The sequence below is a fragment of the Haliotis rubra genome, unplaced genomic scaffold, assembly GCF_003918875.1.
Source record: "Haliotis rubra isolate DU_JTF1 unplaced genomic scaffold, ASM391887v1 Scf209, whole genome shotgun sequence".
In the NCBI taxonomy this organism is placed as follows: domain Eukaryota; kingdom Metazoa; phylum Mollusca; class Gastropoda; order Lepetellida; family Haliotidae; genus Haliotis; species Haliotis rubra.
This window is the reverse complement of record NW_025766103.1, coordinates 748,803-766,385: the sequence shown is the minus strand read 5'-3', so window position 1 is coordinate 766,385 and position 17,583 is coordinate 748,803. Positions and strand designations below refer to the sequence as shown.

Here is a 17,583-nt window from a genome sequence, read left to right as displayed (position 1 = left end):
CATGAGGTTTTTAGCAAACTCGTAGATCTCGAAAATACAAAACCACTAGCAAAAGCGTGAGTGCGATGAAAGCCAAGGTCGTAACTCGATACACACTCCTTAAGATCCGGGTTAGAATTGATCTTCAGCATCCTATTCTTGTCGCAAAGAGCGCGATTGTGTTGTCAGGCACTTTGACTTGGTTGTTGCACATCATCGCATCTCAGATCACTGAGTTCTCTAGTCCAGACTCGATTCTACACTGCACTCAAACGTGCGTGAGTGACCTCATTACAAGGACAAGTCTGAAACACCCGTTCCTGTTAAAACAGAATTTCGTTTATGGCGAGTAAATACAACAGCAATAACATAAAACCCATTGATGGAATTCTTAAATCATCTTTATTGATCAAAACGAGAACTTTGCCAGAATTGTTATCTTATAATGACTTCAAATCAGATGGAACCAGCTTCCTGTGACAAGAGCAACAGATGAAACATATCCCGTTGCCATGTTGTTAGAGAGGTGAATCTGTACCTGGTTCGGCCCAGGACAAACACAGGTACGGGGACAAGAAACTCCCAAACAGTCCAATACGTGTTGCTGGCAGGATTAAACTTGTCAGAATCATACAGTTTAAAGAAAGTGTCAACGCGATGGTCATTAAAGGTAACATATGATACACTGATTGTTTCATTGATCAACCAACTGGTTGAAACTCTCAGTCTTGCACTGTCATACTGGCCATTTGGTAGAGATATCACTGTCGAGACAACATCGCCCTTGATTGGTATCAGTGTATCCGCTCCGTAATATGTGGTTTCGTTGAGAGTGACCGACGGCAGTTTGTTTGAAGGGATATTGAATGTAAAGTGACATGTTGCTTCAGGAGGAAGTTCAACAATTCCTTGTGTCTTCTGGATGTCGATGGTTTTGTTGAAGGTGATGACTGGGAACCAGTCGTCCTTGATGGTAATGCAAGTAGCTTGGCCAGTTGTTGGTTTGATCCAGTCTTCTTGGAAGACTAGCTTGACTGCCTGTGACCTCCGAGAATAGCTGTGCAAGAGAATGACGGTTTCGTTCGTCGATGAACTTGACATTGCTAATGGCGACACGGTTCGTTCCTTTCCATCATACTGACTGTTAGTTCTGATAAAGGAAAAGCCTGACCTGAATTTGTACCAAAACTCGAAAAAGTCAACAATACGGGTGGGTTCTCCATCAGGTGAGAAAAGTGAATAGTTTAGAGTATAACGTCCTGGCCTTTCTTCACTGGCTAGAAGAAACACCACTGCTCTGTCAATGTATTCCCTCAGACCCAGTTGAGTAAATTTGTGGCCATTAGACTGGTAGATTGTTGAAAAGTCAATTATGGGTGATGGAGCATATTTGTCAAGACCACTGACGGCGTCACGTCCATATTCACTGATAACAAGGGGGATCATCTTTCCGGTCTTCTGAGAGGCATAGTTTTCAACCAGGTCTATAAATGCTACCAGACGTGCTTCATTTGCTCCAGTAAAATTGTAAGATCTTCCCGAAACAACGAGGTTGTTATACGAATGGAAAGAAAATACATCTATGTAGCCTAAAGTCCCATCCATGAAGTCTGCCACTTTGTCCCAGTATGAAAAGTTGCTTAAATCAGCATACTTTGTATAACTGCCTATTGTTGGACCAGCCACCTTGATGTTAAATCTGGCATGGAGTTTCTCCGCAACTAATTTGTGAAAGGTGGTAATAGTCGTGAAATTTAGGATAGCCCATTTATCACTCGGTTCGTTTATGGGCTCAAGGTAGGGTGGTATACGTCCTTTGGTGCAATCATACACTCCTTGCATCAACAACATCGTGAACTCGGCAGCAACATCGACATTGTTTGGGAAATGACCATCATGTTCAGATGTGTCTACCCAACTCGGGTATTCAAGAGCTGTCAATAGGAATAGAGTAAAACAGATAAAGAAATGAATTTGATGTTACAATAAGTAGAAATTAAACAGTGTAAAACATTGAAAAGCTTAAAAAGTAAACTTTTATGATTTGGAAAATGTTCAAATGTGTCTATCCATCTCGGGTAGGACAATGCTGCCAACAGTAAAACGGATACAGGAATGAATTTGTTATTAATTTGAAAATATGTATAAACTGTTGAGGATCTTCTTACAAACTGTTTCAATAAATCATTGTTTTTTTTTAAAGAAATTGATTTAATTGAGGAATTCTGATTAATATGTTTTGTAGATAAATTCATTTTAACGATTGGTAGTTTAGATATAATGTTAGTGGCTGTATCCTCATGGGGGGTTAAAATATTGTAAAATTATTGTCCTCTTGAGAGGGTGCGTAAGCATTCAAAAGAAATATAATTTACCAGTTTGTTTTTTTTAAAACGTAGTATCTTTGTAATTTTATATCATCGCTATATTTTCCTACAATCTCTAGCGGCTGCAGGGATGGTGTAAATCCAGCTAGGGTCCATGCAGGAAGTGAGTGAGTTTAGTTTTACGCCACACTCAGCAATACTCTAGCTATATGGCAGCGGTCTGTAAAAAATCGAGTCTGGACCAGACATTCCAGTGAGCAACAGCGTCAGCATCGATCTGCGCAATTGGGAACCGATGCCATGTGTCAACCAAGTCAGCGAGCCTGACCACCCGATCCCGTTAGTTGCCTCTTACGACAAGCATGGGTTTCTGAAGGCCAATATTCTAACCCGGACCTTCACGGGTCCATGCAGGTAGCAAATGTAATGTAAGTCCGCATGGTCCCTAGTATGGTGATCTACCTTCAGTTGTTGGCGATCCATAGCCCATTTCTATATTGTATTGTCCCTAATAGTCATATATTTTTTAAGTTAAATGCTCGTTTTAATACCTCAACTTGTTATCTTCTAGCTGTTTTACTGTCCTTTGTCGACAGATTTTATATTATCTATAGTTAACATATTAGCTGTAATATTGCCGATGTAACTATAAATTTTAACTCACTATAAATTTGAAATGAAATGGTTTGAAAACATCTGAAATATCAAAACGTTAAGACTAAATCAGTAATGTTGTAATCAAGAATGCAGAATTTAGGAAAGAATGGAATGAAATGGCAAAGGTTTCTTTTTTACGAAACAAAGATTATAGGCCTTCATTTTATTTATGAGAGATCATATCATCATCCTCAATACCAGAAAAGTTCCGATTCCAAGTGAGATATTTCCAATTTGCCATTGTCTATTGGACATTGGATCATTTCTGGGCATCAATATGGCCACTGACAATGAACCGACCATGGGCTATAGCTGCACCACCAGGAATCAATGAGAACCAATGGAGAAACGTGATGTTGGCACAATGATGGTAGTTGGTATTGACCCCACGATGGTATCCCTAACTGCCCAGGACAACTGCCCCCGACAACTGCCCCTGGCACAATAATATGGCTATAGTCACTTGTATTGAGTTGTCCCACCATGTCTACAGAGCAACCATCTTGAAAGTTCTTACCTCCTGCCACCAAGATCATGTCGTTCTCATAACCAGTGTTGATGTTCTCTAGGTAATCGGGGCACAGTCCCTGCTCTCTGCTGACATTCTTCAGATAGTTGGGGTCAGGGTAGCCGCTACGGTTTGGATCTTCCGGCCACTGTAATAGATATGTTTGTAAGAATATTGGATTGTATTCAACTTAGTGGCATTTTGTAAATTTGGGTCAATCAGCGTGAACATCTACTCTCGCCCTTATCGGGGCGGTGGGATAGCCTAGTGGTTAAAACGTGATAATGCTGGAATATTGCTAAAAGCGGCTTAAAACCAAACTCAGTCAGTCAGTATCACTCTTGTCCGTTTATGCGGGTGAAATGGTTTAGTCTCACTTTGCCAACACCCTGAATGTTGTTTTAATGGATTAGGGGTTACAGCCTAGAGAATTTCTTGCTATAGGCTGTTTCATCTAATTAATGTGGTTGACGTCTTTTGGTTAGGTATGTGTGCTGATATGTAAATTGCAAGTCCACTGACATGAAATATGAAAAAGAACATCATCAATCAATCAATATTTATTCATCAAGTGCTCTTGATATAGTGATTGAAGGGGTCGACTTTCCTTCTTCGTTATATCCTTCACTGTTGCCAGGAACTTGTCCACGACGATCTTGATCTGGTTGAAAGTGTGGTTATGGGAATGGTTCTCGGTTGTCACGAGATCATTGGATGTGTTAATGGTAGTAGGACAAGTTCAACCCAGCATTTCCAATGTACGGTACCTCGTGTCCTCCTAACTCCATAGGGGCGGTGGGGTAGCCTAGTGGTTAAAGCGTTGGCCCGTCACGCCGAAGACCCGGGTTCGAATCCCCACATGGGTACATTGTGTGAAGCCCATTTCTGGTATCCCCCGCCGTGATGTTGCTGGAATATTGCTAAAAGCGGCGTAAAACCAAACTCAGTCAGCCCTTACTCCATATTTATAACCTTCGTACACCAGGCTACGACCGCCACGACTATTAGGTACAACGTTTACAAGTGCATTTGCCATTTTGCAATGAGTGCATTTGGAGTCAAGATATTTATACCATCTAATGCATTGATTGCTTTTTGATTACTCATCATCACTGTTGATAACATGCCATGATCATGAGTTGCGTTCACCTAATTATTCGATGCACTCTGATTTCAAATGGCCACCACATTTAATTTTGCTACCTATAGTTAAATTTCACAATTTTGTATATCTACAGTTACATTATCTACTAGACAATTAACTTTCACATTGCAGCCTCATTTCATGGCAATGAATAAAACTATAGTTAATCCCCCCATTGTGCACTCATTTATCATGGCCGACTGCATTTGCAACCAGAACAATAGGGTGGTGGCAAAGTGAGACGACTTCGGTAAGATAGCGTAGAGGAAAGGAGTGATTGACTGTCAATGGTAAAAGTACATCAAAGTTTAAATTTGATTAGGTTCAAAATTACAGGTAAAAATTCCATATATCCGCATTTAGAATATTTGTGTTCATTTCAAGTGTAACAATAATGGCACTTTTATTTGCCCAATTCCATTGTTCTCTGAATGAGTGCCTGAAAATACTTATAATATCTTTTTCGGAACTTTATACAGTTGGTTTGTTGTTTAACGCCGCACTCAGCAATATTCCAGCTATATGGCGGGAACTGTATCGCAACTTTATCATATCAATCACCTGATTGTCTGGTCCAGACGCGAGTTTTTATAGACGGCCGTCATATAAGTGAAATGTCGCTAAGGCAGGTGCCAATCAATAAAAGAAAACAGGCAAACAAGTGAAAGTACTTACTTTTTTGATGAGGTAACCGGTATTTTCAGGGCCTGGAAAGCGCCCACTATCAGTCCGAAGCCTCCGACAGTTTGGAATGAGGTTTGTTTGATCCAGACCAAAGTGTTTGTTCCACCTATTATTGTCGTAATTAGCGTTTCCTCCTTGTGCCAGCCACTGAGGGTGGATCGTCACAGTGGTGTCACTGTATACAACACCATCGTCACTGTATACACCACCTACTGTCAGACTCAGAGCGAAAAAGACCTGTGTCCATTTCATTTCCTGTAACACATACCAAAAATACCATACTGAGCTGATTTCACATCATAAACGATAATGATTTGCTTTTAATCATTACAATGGCAGTCAGCATCGTCATATATTGTTAAATATGATGGGATGCAGACAGTGATAAATGTATGTAAAGCTAAATAAAGCATTTCCACTTAGCTGTTTACTCTTTACTGAATTTATGTGGGACACTAATCCGTGATAGCATCCACACAATATCCACTTTTAATTTCGATAGATGACCCTGCTTCACCTGTCACGTACGTATGTACGCACACATGTATGTATGTATGTATGTGTGTGTGTGTGTGTGGGGGTGGATGGATGGATAGATAGATGGATGTTGAATGAATGAATGGATGAATGAATTGTCTTTATTTCCTCCAATAATGTCGGAGAGTACAATGAATTATGACATGAATACAAAATACATGATTATGTACAAATCATATTACAATGGGGAAGAAAGTTAAGCATATGTATATATATAATACACTGGGGCGTCTCTGAATGGATTACGAATCATAGGTAGATCCTGCTCTGTAGGTTCCACGAACTAATGTTACTGGCTACAATGTCAATGAACTGGGCCCACATGTGGATGTCCATGTTGTCCACGATGGGGGTGATGCCACCAAGTAGAGTGATAACTCTCATGTCATCAGAGCATCTCTCCAGATTGATGTATGTTTCTTGTGGCAAGATATCGAACAATTGTTCATACATGTTATTTCTTTGGCTAAACAGTTCACTGTAGCACAACGGCTGGTGCTGCACAATATCATCTGTCTCCTCAAGACATATAAGTCAGAGTCTAGCACTGACCGGTAGTATCCCAAGCTTTACCAGGGCGTACACAGGCCTACTGTACAGGTCAAACAGTAAGCACATGTTCCACAGTCTATGGGACGAGAGGCCCGTGTGTATAGCAGTAAACCGTTGTAAGTCGGTCCCCATGGATAACTGCTGTCTCCATACTGACGTCTCTCTGGTATGTATGTATGTATGTATGTATGTATGTATGTATGTGTGTGTGTGTGTGTGTGTGTGTGTGTGTGTGTATGTATGTATGTATGTATGTATCTGTATGTATGTATGTGTGTATGCGTGTGTGTGTGTATGTGTGTGTGTGTGTGTGTGTGTGTGTGTGTGTGTGTGTGTGTGTGTGTATGTATGTATGTATGTATGTATGTATGTATGTATGTATGTATGTATGTCAGGAAGTATAGGCATCTTATATTGTTTTGCACAAACGAAGACACACACATATACACGCACAAAGATGAATTTGTATTTTTAATGTTAACTTAGGTACCTCAGGAAAAATCCGAAACATATATAACCCCTTTAAATCCCAAAGTGGCTGAAATGTTCTATTGTATTTCCTTCCTGTAAAACCTGTACTTCTTGACAAATAGCATTATTCAGCCTTACATGAAGATTACATACATACGACATACTCACGTAACCCTGGAGGCCTAACTACTCGTATACACTGGGAGCGAGAGTCTATATAGCTAGATATCATGACAGCAAAAGTCAGTCACCTTGACACTACCATTCCATAAATGCATGTACAAGATAAGAAGATACGTTGGTATGTAGGTGTGGTGATGGAATAGCTCTGAGGTGAGGTAAGGTGAAATTGGGTTTAACGTCGTACTTGAGAATATTTCGCTCATATGACGACGTGCTTGCGTCTGTTTGTGTATGTGCGGCTGCTTGTACTAGCCCAGACTTAAGCTGGTTTTATAGTGCTAGCTCACTGAGATACCATGCCGCAGTGAAGCATGAATACCCCACTCAGACACAGTATACTGACTCCGAGCCGACCAGTCCTTGTTGTACCCATTAATGCCGAGCGCCAGGCAGGGACCAACAAGTACCATATTTTAACGTCTTTTGGTTTGACGCGGTCGGGAATCGAACCCGCGAACTTTCGCTCTCCGGGCGGACGCTCTAACCACTACACCACGGAGGTGGTCGAACAGCTTTGAGATAACTGCTTTCACCCTGAAAGAAAAGTATTTTGCACCAAACCATGAGCATTGTAACACCAAATCCTGATGTATTAATAGTTTGTCTAGTGAAGGTCTTACCTCATTTTATAAATGCTTAGGATATGGAGTGGTCAAAGGGAGACAACTCCCATTTGTTTATGTGCCCTTAGACAAAAGGGTGATAACTCTGGAGTTTCCAACATGACGCCCATGCAACTATGTGATCACTTTCAGAAGCAAAGCATTAGAAGATTTCCTGATTCTTCATTATTACACAACTCCATGTATACACCTATGCAGATTATTTTGTCATCAGACAGCTATTGTCGTTGTTCTCAGATGTGTTGTTTCCTCGATGCGCCATACGCTTGATGAAGAACAACAACTCACACTCTCTTGGTCATAGATGCTCATGAAGTCGCTGGAGTAATGGTTGATGCAGACTCAATTACTTAGCCACTGCCTCCCGAAATCGACGTTAAGGTCGAGGTAAGGTTGAAAATTTATGTTATGAAAATAATGTTTCATTCGGCTGATGTACAGAGTTTTGTTGCTTGGGCTGTTCTTTTGATGTTTGTTTTTTCAGCAACGCTTTTCAGATCACACCTGGTATGGTGATCTACCTTCTGGTGTTGGCGATCTATAGCCTGTTTTTATATTGTATTGTCCAATAGTGCTATTAGTTTTAACTCTCCACACTAGTTTTAGTTGTAATTGTGATATTCTAGTTGTTTTACTGTCCTTCGTCGACAGGTTTTTATAACGTACATATATTCCATTTCAATATGAAATGTTCTCATTTCACGTATTATTGTATACATTGTTTTCGTCACGATATGGCTGAAATATTGCCGATGTGACGTCAAATAATAACTCACTCACTCACTTTCAGATCACAAATGGTTAGGTGGTCAAGATACACTCGCCGTTTTGAAACATTAGTGCCCGACAAAATAGGAACTGTTATCAAAGGATTTCATGTGAAAAATGTGAATGTATACACATCTCATCGTTCTGCAGTGACTTACAATTGCATCTTGGCTACCGTGTCACCACACCAACGTAACATGTACATTACATGACATTAGTGAGTGAGTTTAGTTTTACACCGCATTCCGCAATATTCCAGCTATATGGCAGCGGTCCGTAAATAATCGAGTCTGGAGACAATCCAGTGATTAACAGTATGAATATCGATCTACGCAATTGGGATACCATGACATTTGTCAACCAAGCCAGCGAGCCTGACCACCCGATCCCGTTCGTCGCCTCTTACGACAAGCATGGGTTACTGAAGATCAATTCTAACCTGGATCTTCACGGGTAACATGACCTTATCTTATACAGACATTACTAGAAAGGTGTCAAGACCACAGATAATTTTTCAGTTCTAAAGAAAAAGACCGCGAGGCGTTAGTCGCCTCTTACGACAAGCATGGGTTACTGAAGATCAATTCTAACCTGGATCTTCACGGGTAACATGACCTTATCTTATACAGACATTACTAGAAAGGTGTCAAGACTACAGATAATTTTTCAGTTCTAAAGAAAAAGACCGCTTGTCAGTACACCTATTCACCTCTAGATGATAGTACACATTCCAGCGACAGTCTTGTGGACACTGCATCTGATAATAGACACAAAGAAACCTTAGCTGATCTCAAAAGGCAGATTCGTGGGTTAGGCACTGGGACTTAGGCAAAGGTTTCTCAGCATGAATCGCTGTTCATAGCATCAGTTACTGGATGTTCACGATCGTTTGTTTTTATCCCTCCAGCATGTATGTGAAAAATGTGAAAAATGTTCTTTGTACGGTAAGAAAAACACATTTGATGTCTTTCCACGAAATATATACTGAACCAAGATACATCTTTAAAATGTATTTACAAGCCTCCAACAATGTTTAATGCGCTCTTACAAAGCCATAGCCATAGTCACAACATTTGACCTTCATTGCACACACTTTACACAACATTGTCAGGAAAGTGTTAGGAAAGGTTTCCGTTACATAAAGGCGCGGAAAACCACATATAAAGTCGGCCTTGTCTTTAATCCAGCATAAGGTAGTCACGTTTAGGAAAGAATTTATATAAAAACCAAAATACATTTAGAAAACAATATGATGTAAGTCAAGTGTTTTGGGGTAAGAGGTAACAGACGCCTGGCATGTGCAAAAAGTCAGACAAAATAACAGCCGGTGACCCTGTTTGTCAAACCAACCACCTTGTTTCCTTATCATCAGCCTTGACTGTTGCATTGATATGAAGATAAGCCTATTGTTCTAGGACTAAGGTCTTTTGAAATATACATATGCAGGTGTACCTTTCACAGTGAGATATACTTATACTAGTATGGAGAAGGTGCAATATGAAGAACACCGTTTCACACACTAAACACAGTCATAGGCTTCATAGTCATTCCGTGTTTACAGTGTTGGAATACCGTTGATCCGAGATATTAAAACTTACCCCTGATGTGTTTTAAAACAAATCTATACCCCAAATTTAGAGTGACAGTTTGACATGCATTAACCTCAAGGCTACCCTATCAGCACACCTGCGTGTCAGTGCATGTTATTATCTGGTACATACATTTAAGGAATGATAATTCCAAACTGGTGTCCATGAAATCCAACTATAAAGACTATTGCTCATATAAATGACCAGTCAAAACTGGACCGTCTCGTGAGTATGACTTTGGTACGTACCATTCATGTCATAATGCATGATTCAAGTCAAAGACTATTGTTTTCATTGGAAGGAAATGAAAGATTTTAGTTCAAGCACTTTGAGGATTAAAGGGGATATATTCATGGAAATGAATAAGGGAACACATGAAAGTACAAGTGTGCCTTTATTTGTTTTCCAGAAGTCCCCTATAGTTAAAATGTTTTAGATTTAATTACTAGTTTCACATTTATATCTGTGATATTCTCGTTGTTTTACTGTCCTTCGTTGACAGGATTTTATTATCTATCTTTAATAATTGTTAATATATATGTTGTTTTAGTCACGATATGACTGAAATATTGCCACAGTGACTATAAATTTTAACTCATTCACTATTTTCCGAAATTTTACTCATAGTGCAACACATACCTTGTGAAGAAACCTGGAAAAGAAAAAAAGAACACTTGTACTTCTATGTGTTCCCTTATTTGTTTCCATGAGTGTATCGATCTACCTTCAGTTTGTCAATCTGTAGCCTGTTTTTATATTGTATTGTCATGTATAGTTATGTATGTTTTAAGTTTAATTACTAGTTTTAAATTGCTATCTGTGATAATTGCTATTTTTGACAATCTAGTTGTTTTACTGTCTTTCGTTGACAGGCTTTTATGATTTATCTAAATTATTATAAATAGATAACTTGATATAGTCACGATATGGCTGAAATACTGCCAATGTGACTTAAAATGTAGGAACCCAAGGACATTAAGTCGTTAAGTAACAAGGACAGCTATATAATGGTGATCAGACAACAATGGCAATAGGGATTATAGTTAGTTATCCAACCTCCATCTTCGACGTTCGCAGTCTCTGAAGCATTATTCTTGTAACTGTAGTACCGCTAGGACATAGAGATTGTTTATACTTAACTAAGACATGCAAATGGCTCCATCAACACGTAGTCAACTGTCAGTAACGGGTTATTTAACTTGTGAATGAGTGAGTGAGTTAAAGTTTACAGTCACAACGGCAGTATTTCAGCCATATCGTGAATAATAGTTATAAATTCATGTTATATACATACCTTTTTCAAACCCGTCGACGTAGGACAGTAAAACCAACTAGAATATCACAGTACCAAAATTTACAGCTGGCATCTATCTCTAAAATTGGATTTCAAATTAGGACAGTACAAATACAAATCGGGCTTTAGATCACCAACAATTGAAGGTAGATCACCATACTAGGGACCATGGGGACTTACAGTACCTTCGCTACCTGCATGGATCCTAGCTGGAATTAAGTCATCCCTTCAGCCGTTGGCGATTGTAGTCAAATTTATTTAAATTGAAGTCTACTTGCAGTAACAGGTTATATACATACCAATGTATAACTGCATGCATAATATTGACTTGGATCATAATAAACCACTCACCACAATGTTGAAAGCCTGTTTTAGGGTAAAAAGCAAATAACCGTTATTAATTAAACGAAACAGTTCTAATTTTAATGAAATAATCTCATTGAATGTTCCAGAGAATGAAATGGATAAAGGTCTTGCTTACTCTGAGTCTGAGTTTGACAGTGGTCGGAGGCTACAGTGACACTACGGTGACCATCCACCCTCAGTGGCTGGCACAGGGAGGAAGCGCTCGCTATGACAACAATAGATGGAACAAGCACAATAACTTGGATCAACCAAACCTTATTCCAAACTGTCGGAGGCTTCGGACTGATAGTGGGCGCTGGGGTGACCCAGACACAAGCAGTCGTCTCTTTCAAGAAGTGAGAATGTTCGTTTGTTTGTTTGTTTGTTTGTTGTGTAATGCAGCACTCAAACATATTGCTTGTTTCTAACCCGTGAAAATTCGCGATCTTGGTCTTTTGCAACCCATTCTTGTCGGGTGGTCCGGCTCGCTGACCTGGTTGACGCATACCGTATCCCAATTGCGTAGATCTATGATCATGGCACTGGTTTGTGTGGTCGAGACTCGATCATTTACAGATGGCCGCCATGTTGCTGGAATAGTGCCGAATGCAGCATTAAACAACAACAAACAAGAATAAAGGAGGGGGGTTGGGGCCAGTATTGTCAAACATGATGCAACAAAAATAAATATTGAAATTATGAATAGGTGGAATTTTGAACTGTACGTAATTAGTTTCAACCTTTGGTGGTGTGTCCTTTACTTTTGCCATTAAGGGCAAGAAAAGCACTCTTTCATGTCATGCTGTATCTGTCTAGGCGGAGAGTCGGTAATAGCGGTAATAAACATGTTTACAATATTGCATTATGTTGATTTCAAGGTCATTAATCTTATAAACATATCCATTGAAGTGGCCAGAAGACCCAAACCGAAGTGGCTACCCTGACCCCAACTACTTGAAGAACGTCACCATACAACAGCAAGTGTGCTCCAGATACGTACAGAACATCAACACTGTTTTCGAGAACGACATGATCATGGTGACAGACGGTAAGGTGAAAAAGAAACCCCTGATGGAACTTGTGGATAAGTCCAAAACCAACTAATATTCTGTCTAATCACGTATTTTCTATTTTGTTTTATTCTGTTTGTTCATTGGATCCTCAGAAGCAGATGTGTTTGTGCCAAACCTACCTACCACCATTGGGCCAATATCATGTTTCTCCACTGATTCGTATTGGTTCCCACATTGTATACCTTGTGCAACAGTGAGAACATTGCAATTCCATCGTCATTTTCCATGTCAATCAATCTGTATTCAGAACTGGAGGCCACAGGCCCAAAGTACAAGTGTATAAAATGTTCAACAGCAGAATGGATTTCCTTTTATAATAGCATGATAAATAAACAAAGCAATATTTTCAATTAATATACGGTTAGCTGTTGAAAAAGGCTGGTTATGTTTGTGGTTTTGAGGTTCTTTCGTAAAAAATTGGGTATGTATTTGTTTGTGATGTTACTACAATGATCACAAATTAGCAGAACATGGTGTTCGTCTTATAGGACATTTAACTTACAGTAGGTTTGTTAAGAAATGTTCCCTTATAACAACATAAATCTTAGTAAGCTGGATAAGGCTATTCTTACTTTCTTAATATCTATATGGCGTATACATGGTTCACATATGAAGTTTTCCATAAACAGGGAGTAAGTAAAAGTACAGGAACTATTTTGGAGTTTTGCATACCACTCATGCACATAACAATCATTGCTCCTTCTTCTTCTTACAAGTAAATTTAAGAAATACTGTTTGTTTCCAATTCCCTTCCCTGATCCATGTCTATTGGTTGCAAATAGTTCCTGCTTGGAAATTTCTGGTGTTCCCCGCCCTGATATTGCTGGAATATTGCTAAAAGCGGCGTAAAGCTAAACTCACTCACTCCTGTTTGGGCGCATGAACAAGACTTGTTGACATGACTTAACTGCCGATTCAGTGTCACTATCGTCACACGAGCCAAGATGTGAACCTTCTTCTATCAAGCCCCCTGATACATTTGAAATATTTCACTGCAAACCTGAACCTGCCCTATCATAGAGATTTTGTGATTTTTGTGATTTGATACTTTCAATGTGCTTCTTGTCAAACAAACTGAAAGCGACAAGAACGTCTATTTGCCACAACTTTACAATAACTAGGGTGACCATGACACTGACGGTGGCATTCCATTCTTACACCATGCATTCTCTAAAACAACTTTATTTCTTTCATTTTTAAATTAATGTTTTCAATTTCCACTCATTTCAACATCATATTCAGTCGTGTACCTGTTCTGCTCTATTATATTTTATTCTTATTGGCAGCTCTTGAATTCCCGAGTTGGATAGACACGTCTGATCATGATGGTCATTTCCCAAACAACGTTGATGCTGCTGCAGAGTTCATGATGTTGTTGGTACAAGGAATTTACGATTACACCAAAGGACGAATACCACCCTACATTGAGCCTATAAATGAACCTGATTATCAATGGCAAATACTAAATTTCACCACTATTTCCGCCTTTCACAAATCAGTTGCTGAGAAACTCCATACCAAATTTAACATCAAGGTGGCTGGTCCTACAATCACCAGTGAAATTGATAACGCAGATTTAAAGGACTTTTCGTTTTGGCAAAAGGTGGCAAGTTTCATGGATATCACTTTAGGCTACATAGATGTATTTTCTTTCCATGCATACAATAACCTCGTTGTTTCGGGAAGATCTTACAACTTTACTGGAGCAAATGAAGCCCGTCTGGTAGCATTTATAGACCTGGTTGAAAACTATGCCTCTCAGAAGACCGGTAAGATTATTCCTCTTGTTATCAGTGAATATGGTCGCGGTGACGTCATAGGATTTGACAAATATGCCCCATCACCCATAATTGACTTTTCAACAATCTACCAGTCTAATGCCCACAGATTTACCCAACTGGGTCTGAGGGAATACATTGACAGAGCAGTGGCCTTTCTTCTTGCCAGTGAAGAAAGGCCAGGACGTTACAGTCTCAACTATTCACTTTTCACACCTGATGGAAAACCCACCCGTATTGTCGACGTTTACGAGTTTTGGTACAAATTCGCGTCAGGCTTCTCCTTTATCAGAACGACCAGCCAGTATGACGGAGAGGAAAGAACAGTGTCACCATTAGCAATGTCAAGTTCATCGACGAACGAAACCGTCATTCTCTTGCACAGCTATTCTCGGAGGTCACAGGCAGTCAAGCTAGTCTTCCAAGGAGACTGGATCAAACCAACAACTGGACAAGCTACTTGCACCACCATCAAGGACGACTGGTTCCCAGTCATCACCTTCAACGAAACCATCGACATCCAGAACACACAAGGAATTGTTGAACTTCCTCCTGAATCAACATGTCACTTTACGTTCAACACCCCTTCAAACAAACTGCCGTCGGTCACTCTCAACGAAACCACATATTACGGAGCGGATACACTGATACCAATCAAGGGCGATGTTGTCTCGACAGTGATATCTCTACCAAATGGCCAGTATGACAGTGCAAGACTGAGAGTTTCAACCAGTTGGCTGATCAATGAAACAAACAGTGTTCATATCTTACCTTTAATGACCATCGCCATGACTCTTTCTTTAAACTGTATGATTCAGACAAGTTTAATCCTGCAAGCAACACGTATTGGACTGTTTGGGAGTTTGTAGTCCCCACATCTGTGTTTGTCACAGATTCCAACCAGGTACAGGTTCACTTCTCTAACAACAAGACAACAGGATATGTTTCTTCTTTTGCTCTTGTGACGGGCAAGTTGGTTCAATCTGACTTGAAGTCAGATTAATAGTCGTGCGTCATATTCGAATTATTAAATAATTTCCATTAATGTCATTGTTGTCATATTCTAAGCCCAGGTTCATTTCAACTGCAGGGAGTGTTGACCTGAACTTGAAGGTTACCGTTTGTATCATGACGTTGTAAAGGGGTATAAAGGTTTGGTTCAGAGCACACACCTACATGTAAGCACGTGTACTAAGAGATTTTGAAACAGCTGATTTTCCAACTCAGTCACGTTTCTAAAAACAAAACAAGACAAAAACACATTTATCAAATCAAATTGTCGAAGTATGATTTTAATATCGATTTCAGTTTATTCCGAGAAATACATTTTGCTGACTTTACTCAGTCTTGAGCAAAAACTTACCGTGACTCCTACATGACGTAGCCTGACAGCTGATATATGATTTGACTTGAAGAGGAGCTTATCATGGGGTTTTTCTGTCTACGTTTAGCTGCACAATTCATTCTTTATTGCACGAAAGGCCATTTGCCCATATACAGAGGAGTTACATAGTACCATTAACACATATCATCAGCATCAATTCATTTCTTAGCAAAAATGTATGGTGAATAAATATCGATGCTTCATGTTGTTTGAAAGTTCCTTGAGGGACAGTAGTGAGTGAGTGAGTGAGTAAAAATGGTTTTACGCCGCTTTCAGCAATATTCCAGCAATATCACGGCGGGGTACACCAGAAATGGGCTTCACTTCACCCATGTGAGGAATCAAACCCGGGTCTTCAGCGTGACGAGCGAACGTTTTTATCATCAGGCTAACCAACCGCCCCTGCGGGACAGTAAGGAAGAGAGTATTTGAACAGTGACATGAGATAAGGGTCATTGGGGTGAATATTTGGTTGCCATATATGGAGCAAAGAAACAAAATGACTTTCATCTTCGATAACCTGACAGAATTTGCAGAGCCTTTGGAGTTTTTTAATCGATAGATATCTTCCTCGCTTTATTACTTAATTATTCTAAAGCGTATAAAGACAGTACGGATATTCCCGGAACGGAAGTTACGTTGAAAAGACTCTGATTCAAGGAACGACTCGAATCACAATCTGGAAATTTCATAAATAGATGAATGCCATGATTCATAACAGTACATTTATTTTACAAACATACATCATCAACGCTGAATGGGTCGACTTATGAAACGTTACACTGTTTGAAGAACGCGCTTCCCATGAAACTTGAGCAGACAAAATCATGAAGTACTCATTAATTAGAAGTGATAGTTTAAAGGGAATGTAATGTGCAACCCATTGTACAGCTACTTGACGGCTTCAGTAGTGAAGAGGGAAGTGTTTGGATAGCGTGTCGAGTGTGGGGTTAGTAAGCCAGTAGTGAGAAGTATATGCTAAAAATATGTGGAGCTTGTTGGCTCATGTATGTAGCTCAGTTATATTTTGCATCAGTGTTGAACTAGATCAGAGTGAAAAATCATATGCTGAGCAAGTGTGCTGGGTGTCGTGGAGAGTGGGAGAGCGAGTTTAGTTTTACACCGTACCAAGCAATATTTCAGCTATATGGCGGCGGTTTGCAAAAAACGCAATTGGGATACGATGACATGTGTCAACCAAGTCAGCGAGCCTGACCACCCAATCCCGTTAGTCGCCTCTTACGACAAGCATGGGCAATTCTAACCCGGATCTTCACAGGTCGGGTGTCGTGGAGAAGGCCAGTAGTGAGGCAAGGTCTATATAATGAATGACAAATCCGAATGAGTCACCGCGAACAGGACATTTTGTTTATTTTTCGTTGTTTTGCTATTTTTGGAGGCTTTCTGTGAATAATTGAGTCTGTATCAAACATTACTTGAATGAAATCATGAACATCTATAAACACAAATGGGACACAATATGTTTCGTTGTTTTGCTCTGTTTGGAGGCTTTCTGGGAATAATTGAGTCTGTATCAAACATTACGTGAATGAAATCATGAACATCTATAAACACAAATGGGACGCAATATTTTTCGTTGTTTGCTCTTTTTGGAGCCTTTCTGTGAATAATTGAGTCTGTATCAAACATTACTTGAATGAAATCATGAACATCTATAAACACAAAA

The 17,583-nt window shown here is 39.7% G+C and overlaps 2 protein-coding genes across 5 annotated transcripts; one reads left to right on the top strand and one right to left on the bottom strand.

The window, feature by feature from the left end:
• Positions 1 to 362: 362 nt before the first annotated feature.
• On the bottom strand, positions 363 to 7,054 carry LOC124276424 (beta-porphyranase A-like). Of its 2 annotated transcripts, none has more exons than XM_046712070.1 (4): positions 7,013 to 7,054; positions 5,291 to 5,554; positions 3,481 to 3,619; positions 363 to 1,913 (listed from the first exon to the last, which is right to left on the bottom strand). In XM_046712070.1, exons 1-4 carry the CDS (start codon positions 7,019 to 7,021, stop codon positions 436 to 438), a joined length of 1,890 nt encoding a protein of 629 aa, XP_046568026.1. In that variant the 5' UTR covers positions 7,022 to 7,054; the 3' UTR covers positions 363 to 435. The 2 variants fall into 2 exon arrangements, with proteins under 2 accessions (XP_046568026.1, XP_046568027.1); XM_046712071.1 differs by having other exon boundaries at positions 363 to 1,700.
• A 3,127-nt stretch (positions 7,055 to 10,181) lies between these two features.
• Positions 10,182 to 15,557, top strand: LOC124276425 (beta-porphyranase A-like). Of its 3 annotated transcripts, XM_046712073.1 has the most exons (5): positions 10,182 to 10,262; positions 11,769 to 12,017; positions 12,571 to 12,709; positions 14,021 to 14,189; positions 14,529 to 15,557. In XM_046712073.1, exons 1-5 carry the CDS (start codon positions 10,254 to 10,256, stop codon positions 15,379 to 15,381), a joined length of 1,419 nt encoding a protein of 472 aa, XP_046568029.1. In that variant the 5' UTR covers positions 10,182 to 10,253; the 3' UTR covers positions 15,382 to 15,557. The 3 variants fall into 3 exon arrangements, with proteins under 3 accessions (XP_046568029.1, XP_046568028.1, XP_046568030.1); XM_046712072.1 differs by having other exon boundaries at positions 14,021 to 15,557; XM_046712074.1 differs by lacking the exons at positions 10,182 to 10,262; positions 11,769 to 12,017 and having other exon boundaries at positions 12,611 to 12,714; positions 14,021 to 15,557.
• The last annotated feature ends 2,026 nt before the right edge of the window (positions 15,558 to 17,583 follow it).

What these genes read in the sequence shown, in the direction of transcription:
- LOC124276425 (XM_046712072.1), top strand. An exon ending in GCAGTCGTCTCTTTCAAGAA is followed by an intron (nt 12,018 to 12,570) that starts GTGAGAATGTTC and finishes TATCCATTGAAG; the next exon opens with TGGCCAGAAGACCCAAACCG. An exon ending in CATGATCATGGTGACAGACG is followed by an intron (nt 12,710 to 14,020) that starts GTAAGGTGAAAA and finishes TCTTATTGGCAG; the next exon opens with CTCTTGAATTCCCGAGTTGG.
- LOC124276424 (XM_046712070.1), bottom strand. An exon ending in CCGGTTACCTCATCAAAAAA is followed by an intron (nt 3,620 to 5,290) that starts GTAAGTACTTTC and finishes TATCTATTACAG; the next exon opens with TGGCCGGAAGATCCAAACCG. An exon ending in CATGATCTTGGTGGCAGGAG is followed by an intron (nt 1,914 to 3,480) that starts GTAAGAACTTTC and finishes TCCTATTGACAG; the next exon opens with CTCTTGAATACCCGAGTTGG.